Below are 27424 nucleotides of genomic sequence, written 5' to 3'. Positions count from 1 at the left end.
AGACCCTTCCTCAAATGCAAGCTCCTTACCTGGGCTCGCAGAATGCCAGTGGCCTGACCTGACTGATGTCACCTAATCCATCATTGTCTTTTCTGTCCCAACAGGAACAAAGCAACAAGCCTTCAAACTCCCCAGGAGCCTTGCTTCTCATAATGGGAAGGGTTGGGTTGTGATGGTCGAGGGAGGGAGGGACAGAACCGAGACTGTAGGACCTCTACTACTGCTCAGTACTATTGTGCCAGGATTAAGAACAGCAGACTGGGCACATGGCCAGCTCTCTCTAGTTTCACTATTCTGATATAAAATTGAGCTACCCCTGTCCAGGAGCAGTAGAATTCTGACTTTGTAATACACGTCTATGAAATCCTTTTTTAAAAATTTTTTATTATTTTTTTAAATTTTGGGAAACTTCCTTAGTACTTGGCTTTCCTGAAAAGGAGTGGATTTCTATAGATAGCATGGAAGACACATTTTTGTTGTTGTTGTTCTATTTTTCATGTGGTCCTCATTTCTTTAGTGTATGAATGAAATGGAGGAAGATCTGACTGTTTCATTACCCTTTAGTTTTATTTAACATGCCAGTTTCTAAGTTGATCAAGTAAGTAGTAGTGTGGAATTAGTGCCGCACAGCCACAGAGTGGGGCGGGTCAGTAAGTGCTGTCATGCACAGTTTCAGCCTTTAGTCCGTTGCATTGTAGCTCACAGTTTGTCCTTATCAGTGGCCATTTCCCTTCCTCTTGGTCTCACTAAATTCTCCTCAAGTTACACTTTGCCTAATGTTGTCTGTGGTTCCTGCCTTCTGCCACAGTGTCACCTGTTTGGTCATTACACTGCTTCGGGTCCTAGCCTGCTGTTCCCCTTCTTCCTTTTCTAGCCCTAGACTGTGACACTTGTTTCACAGTCTGCTTCTGTATGCTTAGATGCGACTAGTCTCATTTTACACCTTGTTTTCTCAGATTTGTAATCCTGTCACAGATAGCTTTATTGAACTAACTGTTGCACACAGTTTGACATTGGTGCACCCTAATAGTATTCTGATACCTTCAGATTCTGATACAACCTGTAGTGTTCTGATATTTAAAGGACTTAAATAGAAAATTTTTGTCAGCAGTTTTTAAGTATGAAGTACATGGAAGCTTATGAATGTGATTTTGTTACATGTCGTAACACTGTGGGGCAGAAGGCACCTCATTCACTTGCATTTCTGGCACAGTGGCCTGCCCCAGCAAGCCATTAGAAATGGTTTCTGAGTCAGCCACTCAGTAGCAAGGAGCATTGCCCTTTTGGAAATGGGAAGGTCAGTTTGAACAAAGCTAATGTTTTTGCTTGTTTTGCCTTAGCCTTTTTACTATAGCAGAATACTATAAGTAATATAGTAGTATATATAATATAGTAGAATTCTATAAGTCATATATAGTATGTAGTAAAAGGTAGGGTATAGGGTAGGATCAGCACATGGGTGTGGACCTCGTTAAGGATTTAAGTTAACGTATAGAACATTTTGCTTCTTTCTGCAGGTTTTGGAAGGAAGGATGTTGTAGAACACTTGCTGCAGATGGGTGCTAATGTCCACGCCCGTGATGACGGGGGTCTCATCCCACTTCATAATGCCTGCTCTTTCGGCCATGCTGAGGTTGTGAGTCTGTTACTGTGTCAAGGAGCAGATCCGAATGCCAGAGATAACTGGAACTATACACCACTGCATGAAGCTGCCATTAAAGGGAAAATTGATGTCTGTATTGGTGAGTATTAGTGCTGTATTGTTGCTGGTTAAGTTTTAACTTAAGGTCACTCTTGTGCTTTCACTGTGATGTAACCAGTGCTGCCTCAGCATATGTAAGGGCGTATGGCTTCTAGAGGAATTCTGTTCCCTGGGAGGGAAGTAGTGAGCTGAGTCCAAAGGTTTAAAGAATAAGATTCGAATTGGCTCCCTCAGAGAGGCAACTCAGCGTCAGCCGTGTAGAAGACGTAAAGTAAATTCTGACTAATTATTCTCTGCAGCCTAAACGGCTGCATTTAACTTTGCATCAGTGAGAGCCATACAAGTATAAATTCTTACTGAACCAGATGACATATTTGACTATTGTAGGTTGATTTAGAGAAAATCATCAAATATTTTGACAAATGTCTTTAATTTGCTAAAATTGAACACTGATCAGTTTGTAACTATTGGAAAGCCTTAGGTATGTTTCAAATCCAGTAGTTCAAAGCCGAACTGTGTGTGCTTGGTTTTGCTTTGTTCAACTTGACACAAGCCTCCATCAGATTGGCCTATAGGCAATTCTGTGACGACATTTTCTTGATTAATGATGTGTGAGAGGGCCCAGTCCCCAGTGGGCAATGCCATCCCTGGGCAGGTGGTTCTGGACTGTATGAGAAAATAGGTTTGGCCAGCAATGGAGAGCAAGTGGTAAGTAGCATTCCTCCATGGTGTCTGCTTCTGTCCTACCTTGAGTTCCTGCCTCGATTTCCCTCCGTGATGGACTATAAACTGAAATAAAGCCTCTTCTCCCCAGATTGCTTTTGATGTTTATGACAAAAGTAGAAAACAGACTAGGACTGAGAGAAAACAGTTACAGAGAATTCAACTTTCCAACTATTTTAAGATTTTGCCTTATTGCATTAACATTTCTACTTTGAAAGCTAATTAAACCTCTTGAAAGACAAATGTTTAGTCTCCTGTGGATCTCTATTTCTTATCCTTCAGATGGTTGAAATGTGTTTAGCCCATGGCAGACTTAGTATTCTTTCTGCATGACAGAATGGTGGCTCTGTCTCTGTGGGTATCAACATTTTATTGCAACATTTTCTTTATGCTAAAGTATATAGGCCATTTTTAACATGTTCTGGTTAAAATTTCCCTTGATAGTGATTACAACTATTCCCTCATAGCCTTTGTTGTGATCTCTGGAAATTGTAGTTTTCTGTCAAGTTCTCTGCCATTATCCTTAGGCACTTTAGCATTTTTGGCGTGATGCTTTGACTATCCTGTGCCTTGCCACCTGTGACTTTAGTGCCTTGCCACCTGTTAAGTTCAGATGAGTGTCTCCTTTCCTCTTGAGCCTTGCACTAATACAGCCATGACCGATCAACCCATTTGTACAACTACCTGACAAACCTGAACTTAGCGCATCCTCTCTGATCTCTATTCTGGCCTCCTTTTCATATGTGATAGCTGTTGTTGAACCCCATAATTGTTTTTGTCTATGTAGCCTTTTAGCTTCTGTTGTTACCTCACCTGACACTGTATGCACTGGGTTTTTCTTAGTCATTGGTCACAGACTTTCATGTTCTTTTCAGTCCCTAAAAACATTGGTTCTAGTCTCCACTACAGTATTTTTCTATTTATATCCCTCTGGATTTTTTATTTTGTCAGTACTTTGATTTTTTTTTAAAGTTAGAATCCTTTCTCCATCTTAATCTCTGTACCAAAAATCAGATAATGAAATGTTTTCTTTAATGTTGCCTATGTTGAAAACAATATAAATGGAGCCTTATAACCTGTAAAGAATGGGCCCCTGCAACCACCACTTCCTGTAGTCCTCGACAGGCTCTACACGTAGCTCAGGTTAAATTCTTGTGAACTGTAAAAGTTGAAAGGAGGGGAAGGGTACCTTTGAAACTGTTATCAAAATATAGCCAAGGTGTAGCTACTGTGAAAGTATCTACTGCAATCAAGATAGACCTGTAGCCTGGCATGGTGGTACTGACCTTTAATCTTAGCACTTGGGATGTGAGGGCAGGGTGACTCTCCAAGTTTGAAACCCGTCTGGTCTACATAGTAAAACTTTGCCTCAAAAAACTCTTCTCTATATTTAATTTTTTAACTTTTGGGAGCCTCTTAATATGCATTTGAAAAAGCTCTGATAGCATATGTTATACTTCATGAACTCAAGCATACTTAAATCCTGAAATATTCTTGTGACGCATAGCTGGACAAAATAGGAAACCTGTCCTTTTTCTTTTTTCTTTTTTTTCTTTTCTTTTTTTTTTTTTTTTTTGTCTGAGGCTGGTAGCTTTGAGGCTGGTGTATAAAGTTAATTTAAAAATGCACTCACCTAGTTGATAGACTGCTACCCTGATTTACTATGTCTCTGATTGTAAATAGCTAATACAATTGACAAATCATAAGGGTAGAGCCAAATCACATGACTACTACCTAGGAAAGCATTGGGGCAAAAGCTAGGGCACAGGTTCTCATTTATATCCTCGACTCTCCAGTTTCCACAATCACCATGTTTTAATGATGTGCAGAGAGGAATAGTCTACAAAATTCTCCCTGTTCTTCACCACCTTACCAATACATGATACTTGGAAGGGTAATAGCTATAGTACATAATCAACAATAATAATGCCTATTATTAATGACTAGTTCCACCATTATTAAAATATAAAATTTAACTTCTATACTTTGGTTCCTCTGCCCTTCCCCCTGCCCCCCACCCGGCCACCCCCCCCACCTCTGCCCTTTTTTGATAAAGAAGTCATGTGAACAGCCTTCAATCTGTTTCTTTCATTGCTACTTTTTAGCTATCATAAAAGGAGAAAATAGAGATAATTTTTGTAAAATTCAACTTTAAATGCTTGTAAAAATAAATGAACTGTTTGCAACAGTAATGGGGTTTGCTTGAATTTTTATGCCATTCTTTTATGGTGTATAACAACCCAAGTGTACTTTAGAAGTCAGTTTATTTTCTCTTTAAAGCTTGTTCATTTCTTCCTGTCCTCAGAATATAATCCCCAGAAAATGAAAATAAGTATTTATTGAACACATGCCACGTGAATACAGAAGCTGTTTGGGGTCAGGTCTGCTTTGTTCCATTCCTGGCTTGGAGTGACTTTTCTGTCAGCCAGGTGCTTTGTTCTCCGGTGGTAGAATTCTGACCATATAGCTGTGCGGATATTAAAGAATCATTTGTAGCAATCGATTTTTTAATTCTGTGTTAGTAGTAGCCTGGCTATGATGTTCCTACTAAAGAACAGTTAAAGATTTTGCTTAAAGGACCCAGATAGAGCTGTCTCTTGTGAGACTATGTTGGGGCCTAGCAAACACAGAAGTGGATGCTCACAGTCAGCTATTGGGTGGAACACAGGGCCCCCAATGGAGGAGCTAGAGAAATTACCCAAGGAGCTAAAGGGGTCTGCAACCCTATAGGTGGAACAACATTATGAACTAACCAGTACCCCTCAGAGCTCGTGTCTCTAGTTGCATATGTATCAAAAGATGGCCTAGTTGGCCATCATTGGAAAGAGAGGCCCACTGGACTTGCAAACTTTATATGCCTTAGTTCAGGGGAACACCAGGGCCAAGAAGTGGGAGTGGGTGGGTAGGGGAGTAGGGGGGAGGGTATGGAGGACTTTTGGGATAGCATTGGAAATGTAAATGAAAATACCTAATTTAAAAAAAAGAACAGTTAATTTCCTTCTACTGTGTAGGGGTTTGGTTTTTGAGGTTTATCCTATACTTTCCTGTCATTTCAACTTGAAGTAAACTTTGGTCTGTATTAATTCCTTCACGCGTGTGTGTGCGTGTGTGCACGTGTGCAATATGCACATCATGTGTGAAGATCAGATGACAGCTTTGTAAAGTCTGTTCTCTGCATTTACATGGGTTCTCATGATCAAACCCAGGTCACCAGACTTACATAGTAAGTGCCTTTACCTACTGGGCCATCTTGCTGTCCTGAAATCAAAGAATTTTAAGAATGTAGGGGTGCATGGTTTTCTAACACATACAGGATTCTTTCTGTCTTGATACTTCAACATCTAGACCAGAAGTTTTGTAAGCAAAATGAAAATTAATGCCCTGTTTTAACCATAGCATAAGATAGAGAATAGTGTGTGTGTCCGTGTCCAGGATAGCTTTAAAAAAGATAAACACAAGCCTGCACACATACAACTCCTGTTCTAGGAACATTAAATTTAGGTGACTTTAGGGCCAAGACCTTAATCTGTTTCAAAGTAAAACATTCAAAAGCTGGAAAGATGGCTTGCTGTGCAAGGATTAGGGCCTGACTTGAGATCCCCAGCCCCGATAGAGCTGGGCGTGGTAGCATGCCTCTCTAATCCTACTGCTACGGGCAGAAATAAGAGCGTGTGTAAGTGTACGAGTGCACGCATACACACAGTCTCAGTAGATGAAGAAAATGCTAGTAGTTTTGATGATCTGTGAGAAATATCCCCAAATGCAGACCAGAATACGAACATGTTAAGATGTGGAAATCCTGAAGAATAACGTAAATCTAGGAATGTAATATTATTTTAAAAGCTTACACGTTATAGGAGTTCCAGATGGAAAAGATATAAGAACTGTTAAAGAAGTCAGTAATAAATGATAATAAGAAAATGCATCTTAATGTTGAAAAAGCTTATTGAATCCCAGGCCAGATTGAGACCCACTGAGGATAAGTTGCCTACACAGAGAAAAAAAATAGGCAAAGGATTTTTTGTTTGTTTACACCATGAAGCCCTGAAGACAGTGGAATACTGTTAGGAAGTTATGAAGACTTTCGGCAGAATTTGATTCACCTGTAATTCCCTTGATGAAAAGCAGCTCCTTAGCTGTCGGTGAGTAAGAAAGGCTACCCAGTGTGTGTGACAGGATGCTTCATTTCTTAGATAGTGCCTCAAAACATGTACCTTTAGCTGTCCTGAAACTCATGTAGACCAGATTAGCCTCAACCTTTAATCGCAAATACTGGGGTTAAAGGCTACCACGCCCTGCTGGGACAAAGCTCCTGATGCTTGCTTGCTTGCTTTGCTCATTCAAACAGCTCTTGGGTTTTTGTTCTGTGTGTAGAGTCCCACATTCAGGCTGCCACAGTTCGATTTGTTTTCCAGGCTCCATGGCATTTTGTCATAGTGGTTGAAATCAAAGAAACCTGGGTCTTTTTGTGAGCTACCTGTTTCAGGACTGAGTTAGAGGTAAGAACATCATCACACAGTTTCGAAGGTGGATGAAACGACTCAAGTAGCCCTTAGTATGCTGTGCATGGATGAGTAGAGTAATAGCTGAACAGGACATGTTCCATAGGTTACGCTCCCTCTACTTAGTTGAAAATAACATAGTCTGAGGTACTTTTCCTTTGCATTTTATGATTTGTTTCAGATGTGTTTCTATTTACTCAAGCTCTATGCTGTCTAGGAAGAGATTAGGCAAAGTATATAGAGATAATAAATGAACTAGTAAAAACAATTAACTGCAATCCTGTTTCTTCTACCCTAAATTAGACCTTCAGTAAATTCTTTAACATGTAATAGAATTTTTAGTATTTTTTCCCATTAAAGTTTCTGTATTTGTTTTCTCTCTCCCCCCATCCCCCTTTTTGCTGTATAGAAAATAACTGGCATGCCTTAGCTTTGATCATTTCACCAGATAAGCTCAGATTTATTCAGCCAAATGCACTATCAACTGCAGTACCATTCTATTTCTGGTAGGACCCTTTATTCAGAAGAAAAGTTAAAAGTATTACAATTTAAAGTCTAGTTTATATATGTATTTTTTTACACATGTGTGCACATATATATTCATGAAATTAGGCAGCATAAACTTAACAACCGGATTTAACCAAACTTGTTAGATTGTCGGTTGATAATATATGGAATTGTCAGCAGTTGAGACAATTTCACTCACAGAGTAATTGAGGACTGTTGTGATCTGCTGACAGGACCATGAAATAGAATGGTACTATGATTGTAGGTCCATTCTACACTTTGATTTTAACCTTATGCTTAATCTTTCACTTAGGATTTCAAATAACTAAAATTCTCATTTAAAGAATACAATATACTAATCTAGTGGTACTACACCCTATAGGAATGTCAGTGAGTTTAAAGTAATTGAATTTGCATTTTACCAGACACATGTTTATATTCAAGTACAAACACAGTCTACTGTCAGGTAATTATGTGCCGTTTTTCAAGTAATCCTCAAGATAAGTAGCTGAGTGTTGATTCTGACCACGTCTTGACTTTTGATTGTGGCTGCTTTTCTATAAAGAAGGGGCAGCCAATCAACCAAGTGTGATAGTTCCTGGCTGTAAATGTTGGGATCCTTGACAGGATCAGGAGCTCAAGGCCCCCTTGGATATGTAATAGAATTGAAGCTACCCTGGGCTGTTAGAGATTCTGTCAAACAAAATAAAACAAAAACAAACAACAAAGGAGGGCATCCTGTAGTGGGACTTTGCCTACTTGGTGGTTCTTCTTTCTTCCACCCTTTCCATCCCTTTTCTTCCACTCTTTGAACTCCCTACCACTAAATAGGAGAGGAAAAAGGATAGAGGGGATGGGGGTAACATTATCATTAGACTACTTCCAGCTGAGTAGGGGCATTGAGTTCCTTAGGGCAAGTTTGATCTTTGCTGTCAGGATATCTAATTTCTTCTTGTTGTTTCTTCTTTTTTTGCACATGACTACTTAACAACGTCAACCAACATCCAGTAATCCACCTTGCCTATTGGGGCCCTTGCATTTATATACCCTCTGAAAAGTACCCAGACTTCCAAATGTCACACAATCGCAGAAACTATCTGCAGCTGGTAAAATCACGTCTCTGCTAGGGCATGAGGCAAATCATAGTCAGCTGCTGTGAACAATCTGAAGTAGCCCCCGTCCCACCCACACCTGGGATTAAAATGAAGACATATTCCCATAATATTTTTGTGTTTTTTTTTCCCCAAAGAAACCAATCAGTTTCTGAAATGGTCCTAAACATATGCCATTTGCTACTACATATTTAGGCTAAGCAGCATTCTCAGCATTGATGATGATAAAATCAAAATACTGATAATTTCCAAAAGATATATTAGGTAGACTGTGTGTGTGTGTGTGTCCTGTTGACACAGGGGTCTCATAGTTCAGGCTGGCTGTGAACTTTACTAACCAGGGAGATGACCTTGGATTATTGATCTCTCCCTCTCCCTCTCCAGTACTGGGCTATTGTGCACCACCAGGCAAACATGTAAGCCATTAGAGAACAGTCAACAAGCACTTGAATCTCATTAGTATGCAAGTTTGCTTTCTTCTTTTATAAATGATAAGACTGTGCACAGTAATTATAGTCAGTGTCTTTGTAATTGTCTGTAAATGTTGGACTTGTATATCTACTTTATATGCGTGTATAGCTGTGATCTGTTAACAGTTCTCAGGTGGCATAGGGAAGCAAGTAGGACTCTAGAAGCACACTGCCTTACAGAGCATAGCTTTCATTAAGGTCTGAGTACGTTTTAATCAGTACTATGATTTAATCAGGCTAATGGCCTGGAAAGCTACAGCTTCTTATAAGAGTCACAGCAGCTTGAGCTATTGGACTACTACACTAGGACTCTTGATTTTAGTTTGTCACATTATCTGTTCATGTGTCATCCACAGTGAGTTACAAAGAACATTTATTTTCTTTTGCTTCCATACTTGGAAAAATGAGTTGAAAATTTAACAAAGCTTTGAGATTTATTTAGAATTTATTTTTTAGTTATGTGTCTCTGTGGGTATCTGTACTGGAGTACAGATACCCATAGAGACTGGAAGAGATCATCAGGTTCCCTGGAGACAGTGATAGGCAGTTGTGAACTGCCTGATGTGGGTGGGTCCTGGGACCTGGACTCAGGCTTTCTGGTAGAGCACTGAGTTCACCACAGAGCCATTTCCAGCCCAGCTTTGGGAATTTGATTGCATTCTCTCTCTCTCTCTCTCTCTCTCTCTCTCTCCCTCTCTCTCTCTCCCCCCCCTCTCTCCCTCTCTCTCTCCGACTCCCCCTCTCCCTCTCTCCCTCTCTCTCTCCCTCTCTCTCTCTCCCTCTCTCCCTCTCTCTCTCTCCCTCTCTCCCTCTCTCTCCCTTCAGAACAACGCTCATCTTGTTTTCTCCTCTTTTTTTTTCTTTGCATCAATTTTTCACATATACAGTGAACTTGGGTCTTTTTTAGTGTAACATTTTATGTTAATTGTCAGAATTCCATACAGTATCCTTAAAAAAGAGAACAGTAAGGAATGGTAACATTATTTTATCTTGTGACAGAATAACTGACTCTGAGTATCTTGCCTGCTGGTGTTCAAATGCCTCGAAGAAGATAAGGATATTTATTTATTGACCTGATTAATTTGGTGCTATGTAGAAGGGTTCTAGATAATGGTAATGATTATATTGTCTTTCTCTTTCATACACACACACACACACACACACACACATATATATAATACACATATATTTGTTCATTGTTATTAGAATTCATAGGAAAGCACTAGTTTAAATTCATATTAGTATCATAAGAAATAAAATGCTTAAATTAAGAGGAAAAGGAGGGACTAAAACATGTTTTTGAGTGATGTTGGTCTTCACCTAATCTTGAAATATATCTGTTAAAAGAATTACATGTTTCTATTACTTTAGAATAGGCTGGCCATGATAGTTCATAGTAGTGTGTCAGTGAGCTGTGTGGTTTAAGATGTTGTAGTATGACAATGGCCTTTGATGTGCTGAGGTGTTGTTGCATTGCATGATGTCATGTGACCTGAAGCTCTGGACATTAGAGCTCTTTTCTCACTTTGCTGGGATTTCAAGCCAAGCTTTCTACTCTCTAACCTAGAAAGCCAAGTATAATCCTTGTTATATAGACTTCAAAAGATAGGGGCTCTCTGTAGCACTTGGCTTACTTAAGTCTGCCAGTCTTTTTCAAGTTGGACAGGGTCCAGACTTAAAGCTGTAAGCCTCTGTGTGAGTTGTTTAATAGTTTGTTTCTTGATATGATAGTATCAATAAGATTTTCTACAAAATATCCCACTGTCTGTCAAGACCTATATTTATTTTGTATCAAGGCCGAAATTTTCTTAATTTGTTTTACTATCCTGTGGAGTCTGACTAGAGAGTGAGGGAGGGTACAGACTTCCTGTTCATATTTGGCACTCAGTTTTTTTTGTTTGTTTTGTTTTTTGTTTTTTTTTTCAAGACAGGGTTTCTCTGTGTAGCCCTGGCTGTCCTGGAACTCACTCTGTAGACCAGGTGGGCCTCGAACTCAGAAATCCACCTGCCTCTGCCTCCCGAGTGCTGGGATTAAAGGCATATGCCATCAACGCCCGGCTTGGCTCTCAGCTTTAACTGTGCTCTTTTAAAAGAATATTCATGAGTATGGGAGTGGGAACAGCAGAAGGATGGAACCATGATGTTTTTCAGAATTATGATTTTAAGCATTTAATTGTTGATGGAATTATAAGGAGGAGGACATGGGATGTAATAGGAGCAGGAGAGGTATTTAGGACAGATGTGAAAACTGGCCTTTAGAACTCACATAGGAGAAGAAAGCTTGGGTTACAATTGTAGGGCAATCTTAGCTTATGGTCTTATAGATTGATAAGTAAGGTAGATAAGAGATTCAGGGTACTGACTCTAGGATTAGAATGACACCTAGTTTATAGCTTAACCTCAATGTATAAAGCCTGGGACACATAGCGACACCCTTTCAATCATACAACTTCATGCTAATGGCTGGCCATAACACTGAAAGAGATGCACTTAATTCATTAACACACACAGGAGAATGCAAAGGTAGGGTCTCCCCCCCCGGCCCCCAGTTGAACCCAACTTTTGAGCATTGAGGTACAGGGAAATGTTATAGACAGATATTTGTGTAATAACACAAAGAAAGGTAAATGGTTATTAGGGTGAACTAGTTTACTGCATGTATGGTAGATATTAGCAAATCTTGACATTATGCACATTTTTATATTAAAGACTTTTTTAGAGGCATAATTGAAGCCCTGGAGTTTTGCATAATAGTTGTTTCATGACTGTTTTACAATTTAAGGTTTGTTTCTAGAGTCTTGACATTATTTATTTTGGAATCTAAATTAGACATATTTACATTTCATTTATTTTACCTATAATGTTAGTCACCTGATAGGAAGAACTCTTTAATTTTTATGTTTTGTAGTGTTGTTTTTGCAAGCATAGATTAAGGTAATTTTTGTCTGAGAAGAAATTTCACTACTCTATTTGTAATAAACATTACAATATTTGTCATAAATACAAAAATAATGGACTGGTGTGTAAAGCAGAAGTCCCCATTTTATGAACCTGCTGCCATCACTTTAGAACTTGAGATGTGTTCTCACTGTGAGTACCATTGAGATGCCTGCCTAGGTAGATCTTCCCATCATCCCTGCGCGTATTGCCTTCTGCTTTCCTGAACAAACCTTTTAGAAACAGACACTGACTCAAAATGGATTACATTCTCTTTAGTGAGAATTTGGAATTAAGAGTTTGGTGATGCCAATGAATATATTTATTGTTTATGGAAAAGGAGGGGAGATAGCAAGATAGTGAAGTTATAGGCAGTGTGTTGGCTAATTTTATGCTAGGGTCATTTTTGAGAAAGGAATCCAAATTGAGAGAAAATGCCTCTACACAGGTAGGCCTGTGGAGCATTTTCCTAATTAGTGATTATTGTGGGAGGCCCCGCCCTTTGTGGGTGGACTTACCTCTGCGCAGGCCGTCCTGGTTCTTTCTATCAGAGCCTGCAAGGAAGTCAGTAAGCCACAGACAGGAGCAAGCCAGTAAGCAACAGGCCTCCAAGATTCTGCGCTCTTTTGAGTTTCTGCCTTGACTTCTGTCAGTGCTCGACTCTTTCCTGGAAGTGTAAGCTGAAATAAACCCTTTCCACCCCAGCTCGCTCTGATCATGGCAACATTACAGCAACAGTAGCTCTAACCAGGACAGGCACACTTCCGCTTTTCTTTTTGAGGAAGTCTGTCTGTTCTTTCAGAAGTCTTATTAAAACACCTTGTATTCCTTGTAATAAAATAGCTTTGATAAAGTTGGCCCTCAAGGACAAAGTAATCGATTGTTAATAATCATTTTACTTTACTTTTTTACTATTTACTTGTGTTTTCATGTTGTAAACTTAAGAATATTACAGTAGCCGGCATATAAAACTGTTTGGAGATGTGCTACACTTTGTATCTGAGTGTTACAGGAGTTTGGGTCCTGAAGAACATAAGAGAAGAGAGCCAGGGCGAGTTCGTTCTTGTAGCAGAGTGCGGGGACAGTTTCAGTTGTCACAGTCAGGAATTGTTACTGATTCGTACTGGGACTAGGTCAGGGTTATTGTTAAACATCTTAGAAGGGGCAGGATACTACCCTACTTTTTAAAGTACCTCTGCCAGACAGACCAGTTAAGTTGAAAGTAAGAGCCAACTACTTCAGCAAAGATCTAGGAAGCTAAAGACAGCAAGGTGAAAGATAAATCCAAGTTGTCAGCCCTTCCTGTCCCCTGTCTACTCACCAGAAAGGATGACACTGAAAGAAAGGGCCAGATGACCGAATCAGGAGCTGAGCAGCCTGAAGAACTAGATGAGAGAGGAAGGCAGAAGGCTCCTGTCTCTCTTGAAATGCAAGAGATGACAGCTCCCATTCTCCTGGTCTCAAGGGATCAGAGAGAATGCACTTGACATTCAGCGTCACTGCAGTTCCTCTATGCATTTGTGAGCCTAAGAAGATGCATGCAAAGTCAGCTGCATAACGGAGCCATCACGTTAGAGGCAGGCGGTGTCTGCTCCACGCTAGTAGTATCTAGGAGGAGCCAAGTCTCTGTTCTGAGTAGCACTTGCCAATAAATCTATGTAATGCTGCGCACATGAAGGTAAGGAGTTTCCAGTAGCCACATTTAAAAGATGGGTGATATCAAGTCACTGATACTTTTCATTAAGCACAATAAATACAAAGTACTACTTCTGTATTTAATGCTTATAAAACATTATTGATAGCATTTTTTAAGCTAGAGTTCTGAAATATGTTTATAGTTAAAGAATATCTCAGTTAAACAAAATTTTCATGAGTTTGTGTGTACACACATACATCATACACACACACACACACACATTTTTTTATTTAAGATAATACCATTACCATGTAATTTTGGCTGGCCTGATTATCATTGTGCGGCCAGGCTAGCCTCAAACTCCATGTTAATCCTCCAGCCTCAGCCTCCCTGGTGCTGGGATGATGGGTCTGTACCACCACACCCAGCTCGGAGAGTAATGCTTACCCTGTATTTGGAGTTCATAAAATTTGCTGTTCATGAAGTAATTTCACATGCCTAAGGTATGTTGAGCACATGGAATGCTTGTTAGTAACTGTACCAATTAGCAGGTCTTTAAATTTAAATTGAGGAAAATTAAGCGTAACAGTTCGGATCATCAGACTCCCTAACATATTTCATAAACTCTGGTCACCTTTGTTAGAGGCCACCTCATGGGATGGCATATCTCAAGAATATTAGGACGTTGTCTTATGAGTAAAAAGGCCAAGCTGAAGCACATCCATTACTTAAAACTCTTCTCTGGAGTCCCAACCTAGTTCCCTATCCACTATATTAGAATATTTGTCCTTTTATTTCCATTTTGGAAGAGCTTTATAAGTGGGTCACATTAGGCTCTGCATTGTGCAGTGATGGTCTCAGGTTTCTCCAAAGGATGCTAATTAAGATGAAAGCAGCTTACTTTACTCATTGAATGTTGATAATCACTCAGTACAGAAGACACCATTGAGCATCAAAGAAATGTTTATCTCATATTCTCCAGAGAAGCTTGTGTATTACTGAACATGAGTATGTTGAGAGAACAGAGCTGATCACTCTTTTGGTCCTCAAAACACATAGCTTTTATCTCCCGTGACTAAGGAAATTAAATGAAGGGTCCCAGCAAAATGGCTTTGTGGCTATAGGCCTTTGCTGCCAAGTCTGACAACCCAAATTTGATCTCCAAAACCCATATGATAGAAAGAGTTGCCCTTGGACCTCCACAAATACACACCACAGCATGTTCACATTCACAAAAATATACAAGACACAAAAATATGTAAAGACAAATGTTAAAAATTAATAAAAGTGAATGATTTACTTAGAGTTGGCACAGTGATAAGGAAGAGTAGATGTATTTTAAGGTAGGCTTACAAACATTACTGAAACGTAGTTTGATAACACTAGTTTGTCAATTTGCATGGTTTCTGGTGTTGTCAGCTATGTGTAGGCATTGTTCTGAGGTCTGTGACAGTTTTGGTTTTTCAACACGAGTGGAGAGTTCTTGACCATGTCTTCTATGAGTGATCTATTAGTGCTGACACATTAGCTGTAAGTATGGTTTGTGTCTGGTTTGGCTTTAGTTATAAGGCAGTTCACAGCACGGTAGAACTTGATTCCACCCATGCCTCTTATGTTCATTTCTTTCCCTGTTGTGTTTGTGAAAATAAATAGTTTTTCCATTCAGTAATTTTACCATCAACTGTTTCTAATCTAGTTAAATGCTCAGAAAGTTTAAGTTAAATATACATAAAAGCAACATTCAGTCTTAATGAAATAAATTGAGTACTTTAAGTACATTTTTTTTCTTTTTGTATTGACACACCTGTTCACCTCTGAAATAACCACTATGATCAAAATGAACATGTGCACCACTCTAGGAAGTTTTGGTACCTCCTTTCCCTTGCTTCCCACCATCTCTGGTCGATAATTGATCTATTTTTCCTTGAAATTATAAATTACTTTCCTGTTCCAGCATAATTTGTTGAGTAGACTATTTTTCCACAAGTGAATCACTGTCTCAGTTACTGTTCTATTGCTGTATATGCAATATTGCTACATGCCATGACCAAGGCAATGTATAGATGAAAGTATTCAGTTGGGAGCTTCTGAAGATTCGTCATTAGCACCACAGCAGGGAGTGTGCAGGCCGGCAGGTACACAGGCAGGCAGGCAGGTACACAGGCAGGCAGGCAGGCAGGTACACAGGCAGGCAGGCAGGTACACCAGCGCAGATTATCCTGATCTCCAGGCAGAGAGAAGGGAGGAAGAGAGGCAAGGGGAGACAGAGACAGAGACAGAGACAGACAGGGCCTGGCAGTGGGCTTTTGCAACCTTAAAGCCTGCTACCAGTGACACCCATACTCCAACAGGGCTTCACCTCCTAATCCTTTCTAGACAGTTCCACTCCCTTGTGACTAGACATTAAATGGGGATTATTCTCATTCAGATCATTTTGTCCTTTGTTGAAAAATGGGTTGACTCTGTGTATATTTGTCTTTTTTCTGGGGGTGGGGTGGAGGGGTGGTTCAGTGGTTAAGAGACCTCTAAGAACTCAAGACCTCTAAGCAACCTCTAAGTTGCACTTAAAGGTCTTGAGTTCACTTCTCAGCACCCACACAGTGGCTCACAGCCATCTGTAATGGGATCTGTTGCCCTCTTCTAGTGTGCATGAAGACAGAGCACTTGTGTACTCAAAATACATAAATAAATCTTTTAAAAATCATTTTAAAGGAAAAGAAAGAAAAGAACTTTGACCTTGAAATCACACCCTTCCCACCCCTGACCTAGGGAATGGTGGTTACTCCTAGCTCTGGTGGCCAGAGAGGCCTTTGCTTCCCAGCTGTAGCAGCTGTGTTAATGAGGTCTGTAGACTTTGGTACTCTCTGAAGGTCAAGACTGTTTCAGCACTCCTCTCCTCTGATATATTCTAACCCGGAGCAGCTATACAATGCATTAAGACTCTGGTGTCCTCAGGTACCCCAGGACTAGTCCACAGCCACACTTCCTCATCCTGAGGTACAAGCCCCTCATGATGTGTGGAGAATGTTATTTAAAGTTATTAATTTGGGGTGGGTTGGGCTTTCCTTGCTGCTATTTTGCTCCATGAGACCTAGGGAAGAATTCCCACCCCATATCATTAACTGGCTTCAGAACAGTGGTGTCTTCCTTGTGTCCTACTTAGGGTTCCCTTTGTCCTCCAGTTCCCGCCAGTAATTTTTGAGCTGTCTCAGTAGCAACCACTTGAAGTTACATTTAGTTTTTGTTTTAAATCTCATTACTTTTCATTGTTTAGCACCTAAATGACTTTGCTGACATTACTCAAAATTGAAAATGCTTGTTCCTTAATTCTAATTTAAATTCAACAAGCCAAATTATTCTATACATTAGCAGTGGTTACTTGAAATTTTATGTTTACAGCTAGTAGTAAATCAATTCTTGATAAGTAAAAAAAAAACCCCCGACCATAATAGTAACACTTAATCTCCCCATTAGCTTGACTGTTTTGTAAATAAAGCATATTTTGAATGAAAAAACTAAAACACTTTTACGTTTTTGTACAGTTTTTAATGATATAACTTACACCATTATATATTACGCTACTATATATATACACATATATATGTATTTATGTTGAAGAAACTATCACTGTATAATCAAGGGGGGGATGTTGTATATTCAGTTAAAGAGAAAAAAACACGGCTCTGTCACTTAGCAATCTTTTGTTTTGAGACAGTCTTACGTAATTCAAGTTGGCCTTAAGCTAACCAGCCAAGGATGGCCTTGAACTTCTGATCTCCTGCCTCTGCCTGCAGAGCTGGCATTACAGGCAGGCCTTCGCTGTGCTTGGTTTCACATGATGCTGGGAATCAAATGCAGGGTACTGTGCATGGTAGGTATGCACAGCATGGTAGCTGCATCATTTCTACCAAATGAACTACATTCTTCGCCCCCTCATTGCTTAAATCCCATGTTTGTTAGTGAGAGTTCTAAACTTGAAGAGTATTAGTTTAAATTTGGTTCTTTAGTATATATTTTGCTAAAGAATGAAAAATTTTGTTGCTTAGGAGGGAGAAAAAAACCAACAAAGAGTGGCTAATGAGCTGGCTCAGTGAGTAAAGGCACTTGTCACCAGGCCTCAGGACCTGAATTTAATCCCTGGGATCCACCCATATGTAGAAGTGATTGTCCTCTTACTTCTACATTGTGTCCCCACCCCCAATAAATGTAGAAAAAAAGCTAAGGACTATTTCCATGTATTAAAAAAAATAACTTAAAAATAACTTTGCTTGGGGTTGGAAAGATGGCTCAGAGGGCCAGGGTTCAGTTTCTGGCACCCATTTGGCAGTTCACGGCCATCTGTAATGTCTCAGGCAATCCAACCTTCTGGCCTCTGTGGGGCATTGAGTATACATGGCGCCCAAACTTACATGTAGGCAGAACATTCATACGTATTGTGGTGGTCTGAGTAGTTATGGTCTTTATAGACTCATGTGTTTCAATACTTAGCCCATAGGGAGTGGCACTATTAGGAGGTGTGGCTTTGTTGGAGGAATTGTGTCCCTCTGGGGCAGGCTTTGAGGTCTTCTGTGCTCAAGCCAGCATGCCTAGTGTGGCACACAGCCTGGGTTACAGATGTAGCACTTTAAGCTCCTTCTGCACCATGTTTGCCTGGACGCTGCCATGCTTCCCACAATGATGATAATGAACTAGTCCCAGTTAAGTGTTTTTCTTTGTAAGAGTTGCCTTGGTCATGGTGTCTCTTCACAGCAAGAAAATCCTAGCTAAGGCACATAAAATAAAGATAACTATAAAAATCTAAAGGGTCCTATGTGATTCAGTTTTACATCCCTGAGAAGTAAGCTGTTTACAAATATTTGGGAACATGGAACATAGATCCTCAGTTTTCCTTTCAGTGTCACCACAGCCAACCCTTGGAGACTCTAAACTCGCATAATTGTTGATGTTTTTAATGCTGTTAAATACTGTTATGCTTGCCCCTTAAACAAGACCTTTTCCCTCATTTATTTATTCCCTTTACATCCCAACTGCAGGCCCTCATCCCCCAACCCCATTTACTACCTCCTCTTCAGAGATTTTTAAATTGTCTAATATTGCCTGTGGGTAGTATAATGTATTCTGAAGTACTTTGTGTTTTTCTAGTATTTGGCACACTGGCTTTGCATTAGGTTTAACTTTCTTTTTAATTTGTAAGAATAATGTAGGTGCCTACATTTAATAGTTAAAAATGAAATAAGACAACATGGTTAAAGTTGTGTTTCCTGACTCTGAACTGATCTGGCTAAATAAGTAGAAATTGAGTAGGGAATTCACAAATCATAGCTCATATGGAATACAATTGAGAATTTGGCCCTTTCTGTGTTATAACTATCCTTTCTGTCAGCTGCTGTAGTTTTTGTAGCCTGCCTACTTGGAAAGGAGATAGGAAGAATGTCTATCAGTAGAAAAATCAGTAGACTGGGAAGAGTCTAGATGTAGTGGTTTAAGGTTGGCTCATATCTCAGTTGGTTAAAGACAGTAGAAGTTATTTATGACTCTTGAGGTTGAGGCAAGAGGATCATGTATTGGAGGCCAACTAGGCTATATATTGAGGCCATGTCTCAATAAATAAGTGAAATAAAGTAAGGAGGTTTGAATGGCCATGGTACTCATTAATTTACATTCTGGGATATTCATATGTCGTGTCCCCCCCCCCCCATACCGTTCTTTGTATCGTGTTTGCATATTCTGAGAGGCTTGTGGTGTTTGCATTGACCATACAGCATGAATTCCCAGTTACATTTTATGCCAATAGTTAAATTACCTTTGATGGTTCCAAACTTGAAAAGTACATTTTGAGGCATCCCAGTTGACACCCCTGAAGTACCATGTGGCCTTTCTGACGTTTGCCACTGTCACCTTTACTTGTTGTACATATCATTCTTGCCTTACTAGAATGTAGTGTCAAGAGTACCATGACATGCCCACATGACTTTTATAGTCACGGCCTGCTCTGCTGTCTCAACTGTGTGTACAAAACATGTCTGCTAGTCGAAGGCCGTTGAGGCTGTCCATAGCTCAGCTGCTGTGAGAAGTGCTGCGGTGAAGCTCATGTGCGAGTGGCTGGGACGGAGCGCAGATGACGCCCAGCAGTGTAGCAGCAGTTGGGTGTGGAGGGCTGACCTTTAGATTTGGAGGAACCTGTCCTGAAGGGTCTGCGGTTTAAACTCTGCTTTGATATTCTGAGTAGCCAGTAGGCAACGGTATTGTCAGCCGTGAAGCTCGGCCTCTGAACTGTTTTCTCCCTTCATTTACTCCTTTCTGCAGTGGGAAAAACAGGTTTAGACCCCTGTCACTTTAATGCAGATATCTTTACATCTAAACTTCATGGAGTTAATTTTTTGTTTTACTTCTAATAAACTTGTGATGGTTAAGTATTTTCTAATCCGGATTTTGCTAGCAGCAGTTGCTTCTTTCCTGTTACAACATTGTTCTCCGTGATGTGCCTTTGTTCAGGTCACAGAGAGAGCTAGGAGTGACCACAAAATGTCTGAAAGCCACACATTTCAGGCAGGACAGTTACTTTTGAGACCGCCTAAACCAGAATACAACTGGGAGTAAACAACCATTTCTCTTTCAGAGTAGACCATTATAAGTACAGTCCTGTTCGAAGGATTGAGGATTTAAGTTCCTTTTGAGGGGAACAGTCAGGCTTTCAATACTTTGCCTCTACCACTTATTAAAAATTGCTGAATCAAAGTTTTCATTATGTAACTGTCATATCCTGCTAAGTAAAAATGTTTTCACCTCCATTTAAAGCAGGATCTGGTGTTCAGTCCCAAGTATGAATAACAGGCAGCGCTTTTCATGGTCGCTATTTCTTTGCACATGATCACTCAGCAATTAAGCCACCTTTCTTTGATTCTTGAGTCTGCTTTATGATTGAGATGCCTTATAAACTAATTGGAAATTTCCAGGATGAACCAATGTGAAATTTCCTTCTGGAATTAAAAACAAAGTTTCTGCAAAAGCTGATCATTTTGATTGCATAGTCAGGGTTCTGAGGAGGAATTTACATATATACAGGGGATTTAGTAGAGTGCCTGACAGACTTTGGTCCGACTAGTCCAACAGTGGCTGTCTCTCTATAGAAGGTCCCAAGAGTCATCCAGTTCGTGAGGCTGAGTGTCTCAACAGAAGATGCATGAACTTGCCAGTGAGACTTGTACTTGCTCTCCTTGAGCAAACCCTTCCTTTCCATGTCCTTCCAGTGGGCTGCTACAAGAAGGTTGGCCCAGGTGGGTGTTCTGAGCCTACCTCAAAGGATCCAGTTAACCAAGAGTCCCTCCCAGGCGAGCCCAGCCTCTTGCTTTTGAAGTGAATTCCAGATGTATTCAAGTTGACTGCCAATAATAGCCTTCAGGAAGATAAAGTAACAGTAACTTGATGTTGTGTTGCTATTTTATTCTTTAACTTTTGAGTCACTTTAGACTCAAAATAACATTGCTACATTCAGGAAGTAAGTGATACACAGCAGCCCCTCCCCACCAGGATACACCGGACTTGTGCTTAGACTCCTAGTGGATGCCTGAAACCTTCGGTATTGTTGCGTCCTTTCTCAGTACTTTCCTGTACATATGTATGCCTAGAGGAGACTGTATCTAAGTAATTGGCACTGCAGTCAAATCTGTGCGTGGTGTCCCAGATGAGCAGTAGCATCTAGCTGTAAGAACTACTCTGCTGTAGCAGAAGTGACTGTAAGCAGCTCTAGGCTTTCCTCTCCTGGACGTGCAGCAGCATGACTGCCCTGGGCTACTTTCCTCTTCCTTGGAGTTTCAGCGACAGACTTGTCCTCCCAGGGATGGGAACTCAGTTTTTTTAAGTTGAGAACTTTTGTCTTCGCCTTTAAAGAAAGCATGCTATGCTAAGCTGCTTTTTGACATGTTTGAATCACAAACATGTATCATTTGACCAGCAACCAGCATCATTGTGCTTACTCTTTGAGACTATTTATTCCTAAGTAAAATAGGAGATCAGCCCTGTGATGTGCTAGCTGAGATGACTGCTGAGTGACTGGGGGTAGGCAGCACATGCAAGTGAGTGCACTGGACAGAGTGCTGGCTGGTTCACCTCGTGGGTGGATGGAGCAGGGTACTCAGACTGGTGCATGGTGTGAGCCTTACATTTCATATTTTAGACTATGATTGGCTGAAGACAACTGAAACCATGGAGACCTGCAGCTGGTGGGAGGATGACCGCAGAAGGTCTGCAGATCTTTCTGTGTCTTCCCAAGTATGGCTTGTTTTAATACTGCAAGTGTGAAATTGCCCCAGATCTAAGGGGAGAGGTGTGAATGCTAACCTTCAGACAGCTATCCATTGTAGCAAAGCCATGGTCTTGATGGCTTATGCATCACAGAAAGAATGGCTTTATAAACAATATGACTCAGTACTTAGTAATATGAAGATCACCTTCCAAATTTCAAAAGAGTGTATGGGCTTCAGTGTAGAACTTGAGAATTACTAGTAGTGGCTCAAAGCCACTACTGGATGTTTTAAAGTGCTCGCGTATGGGTGGGGTCAGAGGGTATCCAGAGTTGCTTGTCAGGAGTGTGCTTGAGCGCGTGAGAGTGCTTGTGCTTTTGGATTCCAGAGAGGCCCCATTGAGTGTTTTCCTCAGTCACTCTCCACTGCACGTTTTGAGGCAGAGCCTCTCACTGAGCCTTTTCCTCAGTTACTCTCCACTGCACGTTTTGAGGCAGAGCCTCTCACTGAGCCCGGGATACTCTGATTTGGCTAGACTATGGCCAGCTAGTCCCAGGGATCTTTCTGTTCCACTTCCCTAGCTCTGTGTGACAGATGGATGCTGAGGATCAGAACCTGGCTCTTCATGCTTATGTAACAAGCATTTCACCAGCAGAGCCACCATTTCAGCCCTAAAACTCTTATGTAAGATGTAAGTTTCCCTCATCTAAATAAAATGCGTGAGACCTAAGTGCTTTGGCGTTCAGACCCACCCCACCTGAGGAGTTGGAATATTTGCATATATATAGCATGAGATGTTTTGAGGTTGGAATCCAGGCCTCAATGCGAGATTTATTTGTGTTTCACATATACCATGGTAAGCATACAGTCTACCAAATGAGCTACATTCTTAGCCCTCTCATTGGTTAAATCCCATGTATGTTAATGAGAGTTCTAAAATGGAAGAGTATTAGTTTAAATTTGGTTGCTTAGTGTATATTTCGCTAAAGAATGAAAATTTTTATTGCTTAGGGAAAAAAAAAACAAGCAGTGGCCAATGAGCTGGCTCAGTGGGTAAAGACACATGTCACCAGGCCTCAGGACCTGAATTTAATCCCTGGGATCAACATGTAGAAGTGATTGTCCTCTTACTTCTACATTGTGTCCCCACCCCCAGTAAATGTAGAAAAAAGTGATTCAGTATACACTTAAGTGTTCCCCTATCATGGTGTCAGAGGTGGCTATGTAGGTGCTCAGAGGATTCACTTTCCTCACCTTGAATTTCAGGTTTTTGACTAAAGATGCCTAACCTGTTCACTGTTTAAATATCAGATGGGTAGTAGCACTCCCGTGGTCTCTGGGGCTCTGCTCTTACACAGCAGTGGTTTAGTTGGCATTAGACACTTCCCAAATGCCATATCCATATTTTATCTACTGCCCACTCACTTATAGGAGGGTCTGAATCTTAAGGAGTCTCTGTAGTTTTTATGAAATACCTTTGTTACATGAATTTCAGTGATTGGGTTTTTAGTTCTAGAAATTTGATGGAGGATCATAATACAGGATAGAGTTCTTTTTTGTAGCATGGCTGCAAGAGCTGGCGTTGCACGCATTACTGTGTCTGTTAAACTTCTGGAAACAAGCCAGTGTGTCTATGGTGAGTTTCATATGTGAGCACTGAGCCACTAAAAGCCTTGCACAGGGTTACAACTCTTCTGAGAGAGGACGTGTTGGAGATTCAGCAGCGAAGCAGCAGCAGCAGCAGCAGCAGCAACAAGCAGTCACAGTGGTAGTAAAGGCAGGGCAGCTTCAGCTAGCACAGCTCACAGAGCGAGGCAGGGAACACGCACACAGCTCCCATACTGCTTCCTTGGGAGGCAAAGCAGGACCGTCCGGGGCAAGCTTCTAGTTTCATGGTTATGATGTCAAGTCATGTGATAATACTGTACCATAAGTTGCCAACTTTGCTTTACTCTAGAGAAGATCCTTTGCTGCAGTGCTTTTGTTCCCCTTTTTCTTTCATTTTTCTTTTCTTGAAAGAGAAAAAATTGTGCAATGTATGTTTATGCCTACACCATGCCGAGGCGACACTTAGCAGTAAATAATCTCTGTATCCCCGAGGTAAGATACTGTTTGTGCTTTCCCTGCACAGTGCTGCTGCAGCACGGAGCCGATCCAAACATCCGGAACACCGATGGGAAATCAGCTCTGGACCTGGCAGATCCTTCAGCAAAAGCTGTCCTCACAGGTAAGGAGCCAGCGCTAGGAGGCTGATTTTATAAGATTTTCATGCACTGAATATTTTTCCACTAATGAAGCTAAGAAAATACTAAAAATCTTATTGATTGGATGTGCATCTTATTAATTGTGTTGAGATATATACCTATATATGTATATATCATATAGATTGATATATCTTAATTTTACTGCTTATAGCACTGAGAATTACAGCATTACATCATAGTGTTTCTCATATTTTGTCAGTTTTATGGCTTACATCACAGTTTTCCTCTACCTCCTCTTCTCGGCTGGTTTTTTAAAGCCCTTCACTGTTGAGCAGACAAGGGCATTTGTGTTACTGTAAAAGTAGTTTTCATTGGGAAGACAACCTGCTGCCTTATCCCTGGGGTCAACAGCTACACTTGGGTGCTCTCCTCACCCACTTTTATATATTTCATTATATCTTTGTACTTTTTACCCTGATAGCCAAGTTTTTTAGATTGGGGTAATATATTGTCTTTCTACTTCTGTAATGCAGATTTGGGGCTTATTAATTTTATAAAAGTAAATGCCAAGAACCATCACAGAGGAGACCCTGAGGGTAGAGAGCACCCTTCGTCATGGTCGGCAAGATTATGTTTAACGGCTAGATTTTGAGCTGCTGTTCTCATTGATCTTCGTTCTCAGTGCTGCATTGGCTCTGTTTGGTTTTGTTCTCAGCATACCGGTCCTGCTGCCTTTGCCCTCCTTTACTCTGTGATGTGGAGCCTCCTAGTCACTGCACTGCTAACAGTGCTGTTATAGATTGTGTAGAAGAGAGCTTTAACTGTGTTTAAGTTATCAATCTGCTGTGCACTCTTAATAGAGATTGTGAAGTGAATAGAAGGCATTTATGTACAGAAAGCTTTAAAAATATATGGAATTTTGCTTAATTACTCTACGTGGAACGACAACTTCCCACTGTGCTAAAATTAATATAATCACTGCTAAATCAGAGTAATCTGATATTTCTCAATTAATTAAAGATGAAATGAGTTGCTACATGAGGAGAGCATATACCAGAGGAATAAAGCTTTTTAAATCAGTGGAGATAAAGTTACTGCACAGTTTTAAATGATGAAATCGGGCCTACCTGATTTGTCTCTGACCTGCCTGGTCCTGAAACCTTCAGTCTCTTATTAAACAGTCATGTGCAACAGAATAGCAGCCTTCCGTGGTCTCTGGCCGGAGGAGAAAGACAGTATAGAAACAGCTCCTCTCATAGCTGCTATAGTATGTGCCAAGGGCTAAGCAAGACTGTATTTCTGAGTGTCCTCCCCCTGACCTTTCCTCTTCTCCGGCTCTCTGCCTGCCTGTCTATTTGTTAGGTGCATTTAATGCGTCATTGCCTGTAGGACTGTTTGAAAGACATAGGTTTAGATATAAGCCACTAACCGTAAGAAGCTGTCTCCTAATTTTCACTGCAGGTCAGAGAAGATCATTTTAGGGTACAGCTTTGGCATGCTTGCTTGAAGAGGCTGGAGTATGGTGGAGGACAGATAGCATATTTGATTTGAACACTGTCTAGCATTGCACTCTGCTTAGATGGAAAGATTCTAGTTTTCTGTATTTTGCTACTAATATTTAACTGCTGCTTGCACTGTTTTTTCTAAAAATATTTTTGAGGCAACTTTTCTTTCAGTTGTGGTTTAAGGAAAAAAGTTTAGAATAATAGTTCCCTTGGAAATATAAACTGTCCTCCTACTGCACATTCATTCTATGACATACATTAAGCAAACACTCAGGTGAGCTGTTTCAGAGTGGTTTTCTGCCCGTATGTGCTTGTTACTGAGGAATTCTTTCTGATGCAGTTACGATGGAAATATTATTTCTCAAACTACATTTTAGAAAATTAAGCATTGGTTTTACAAAGGGAAGAAGGCTCAGCGCGACCCACTCTTGTCTAGTAAATGCAAAGCTCACGTTCAGTCCTCCTCACACTGTCCTGAAGGGGAGGGAGGCTCTTGAAGGGGCGTCTTAGAGGTGTTAGGCTCACTCCAAGTCTCATTCTTACTCCAGAGGAGTTGCAGTGCTATTATATAACTTGAGAGTGATTTTCTTTCTTTAATTTCTCTGTGGATATTTAGGTGCTGAAGATCTGATAGTCTATCATTTATGTTACAAATTTGCTACATGAGCCAAACGATGCGCAGGTATACCTTAAAGCAAATGAACAAAGAGTAAATCTCTTTTTATAGAACATTAACGGTGTGTGTGTGATTGATTTTTTTTTTTAAAATATAAAGACTGCTGTAAAAAGCACACAGACTGTCAGTAGGACAGTTGACCATCACCACATAGCCTTTGCTTTGTATAGTCCCATTAGACATCTGAAAGAGAAGGCTAATTGGAAAGACTGGTTCAAATATTTGCTGAACTATTTGAGTGAATGATAAAGTTTATAGAAGTCTAAAAGATTTTAGCTTTTGTTAATTACCTGTGTTCTAGGTAATCAGGTGGGGGGCTTGGGAACAGTTTGTGTGTTTTCTGTGTTGGTTTTTAGAACAAGAATATAAAATGTCAAAGTATATGTAAATATTATTGAACAAGATATTTGTTGTGTTATAATTTTGGATTTTTAAAAGTAACAGTTTGGACTTTTTCTGTTTATAAAAAATATGTTCGGAAATAGAGGGAGATAAGAAAAACACAAAAAAGAAAGATCATAATTTACCCTTAGAGATGGCATTGATATACTTTGTATAGCCTTACCTTTTCTACCATAATATAGCAATATATGTTACGTAGTACTGAACGAAATATGTACATAGGCATTTGTTTGTGTTTTGCTAATGATTGACATTCATACATAATATGCAATATTTGATTTAATAGTGTAGATATATGCTTCTGTGGCCTGGGCTTTGTGCATTATATACAAGCACTCTATAGACCCTATTTTTAGCCTTTATTCATCTTTGTGACTCTGAGATCATCAGTTTCACCAAAATTGTGCTTCTTTACCGTATTTGGGCTTAGCACATAGAAATGGATGTTTCTGTCCTTGACTTGGATGTATTTAAAGCTTTGTTTGTATTGCATGAGGTATAATTATGGGAACGCCTAAATGTGTTAAAAAGGCATTATTAGCCAGGCAGTTGTGGTGCACACCTTTAATCTTAGCACTCAGGAGGCAGAGACAAGGCAGATTTTTGTGAGTTCGAGACTAGCTACAGAGTAAGTTTCAAGACAGCCAGGGCCACACAAACCCTGTCTGGAAAAATCATAAAAGGAAAAGACATTGTTTCTTAGTAGGACTAAGGAGGATTTCTCCCCCCCCCCCCCATATAAAGTAAAATCCCTGGGGCATCATGGATAGGATAGAGGGTGTCAATGGGCTGAATCAGGCTAGGT

The 27424-nt window shown here is 40.2% G+C and overlaps 1 protein-coding gene across 1 annotated transcript in view; it reads left to right on the top strand.

Moving 5' to 3' along the window:
• Tnks (tankyrase, TRF1-interacting ankyrin-related ADP-ribose polymerase) overlaps nt 1-27424 on the top strand; it is a 136512-nt gene that overhangs the window by 23253 nt on the left and 85835 nt on the right. Inside the window, exons 2-3 of the mRNA NM_175091.3 lie at nt 1518-1742; nt 23964-24059. Of these exons, the coding sequence (NP_780300.2) occupies nt 1518-1742; nt 23964-24059 (321 nt within the window). The remainder of the gene's footprint in view (nt 1-1517; nt 1743-23963; nt 24060-27424) is intronic.

This window comes from Mus musculus, chromosome 8 (genome assembly GCF_000001635.26).
Source record: "Mus musculus strain C57BL/6J chromosome 8, GRCm38.p6 C57BL/6J".
In the NCBI taxonomy this organism is placed as follows: domain Eukaryota; kingdom Metazoa; phylum Chordata; class Mammalia; order Rodentia; family Muridae; genus Mus; species Mus musculus.
Note: the sequence above shows the minus strand (reverse complement) of the source record. Positions and strands in the feature narration are given on the sequence as shown.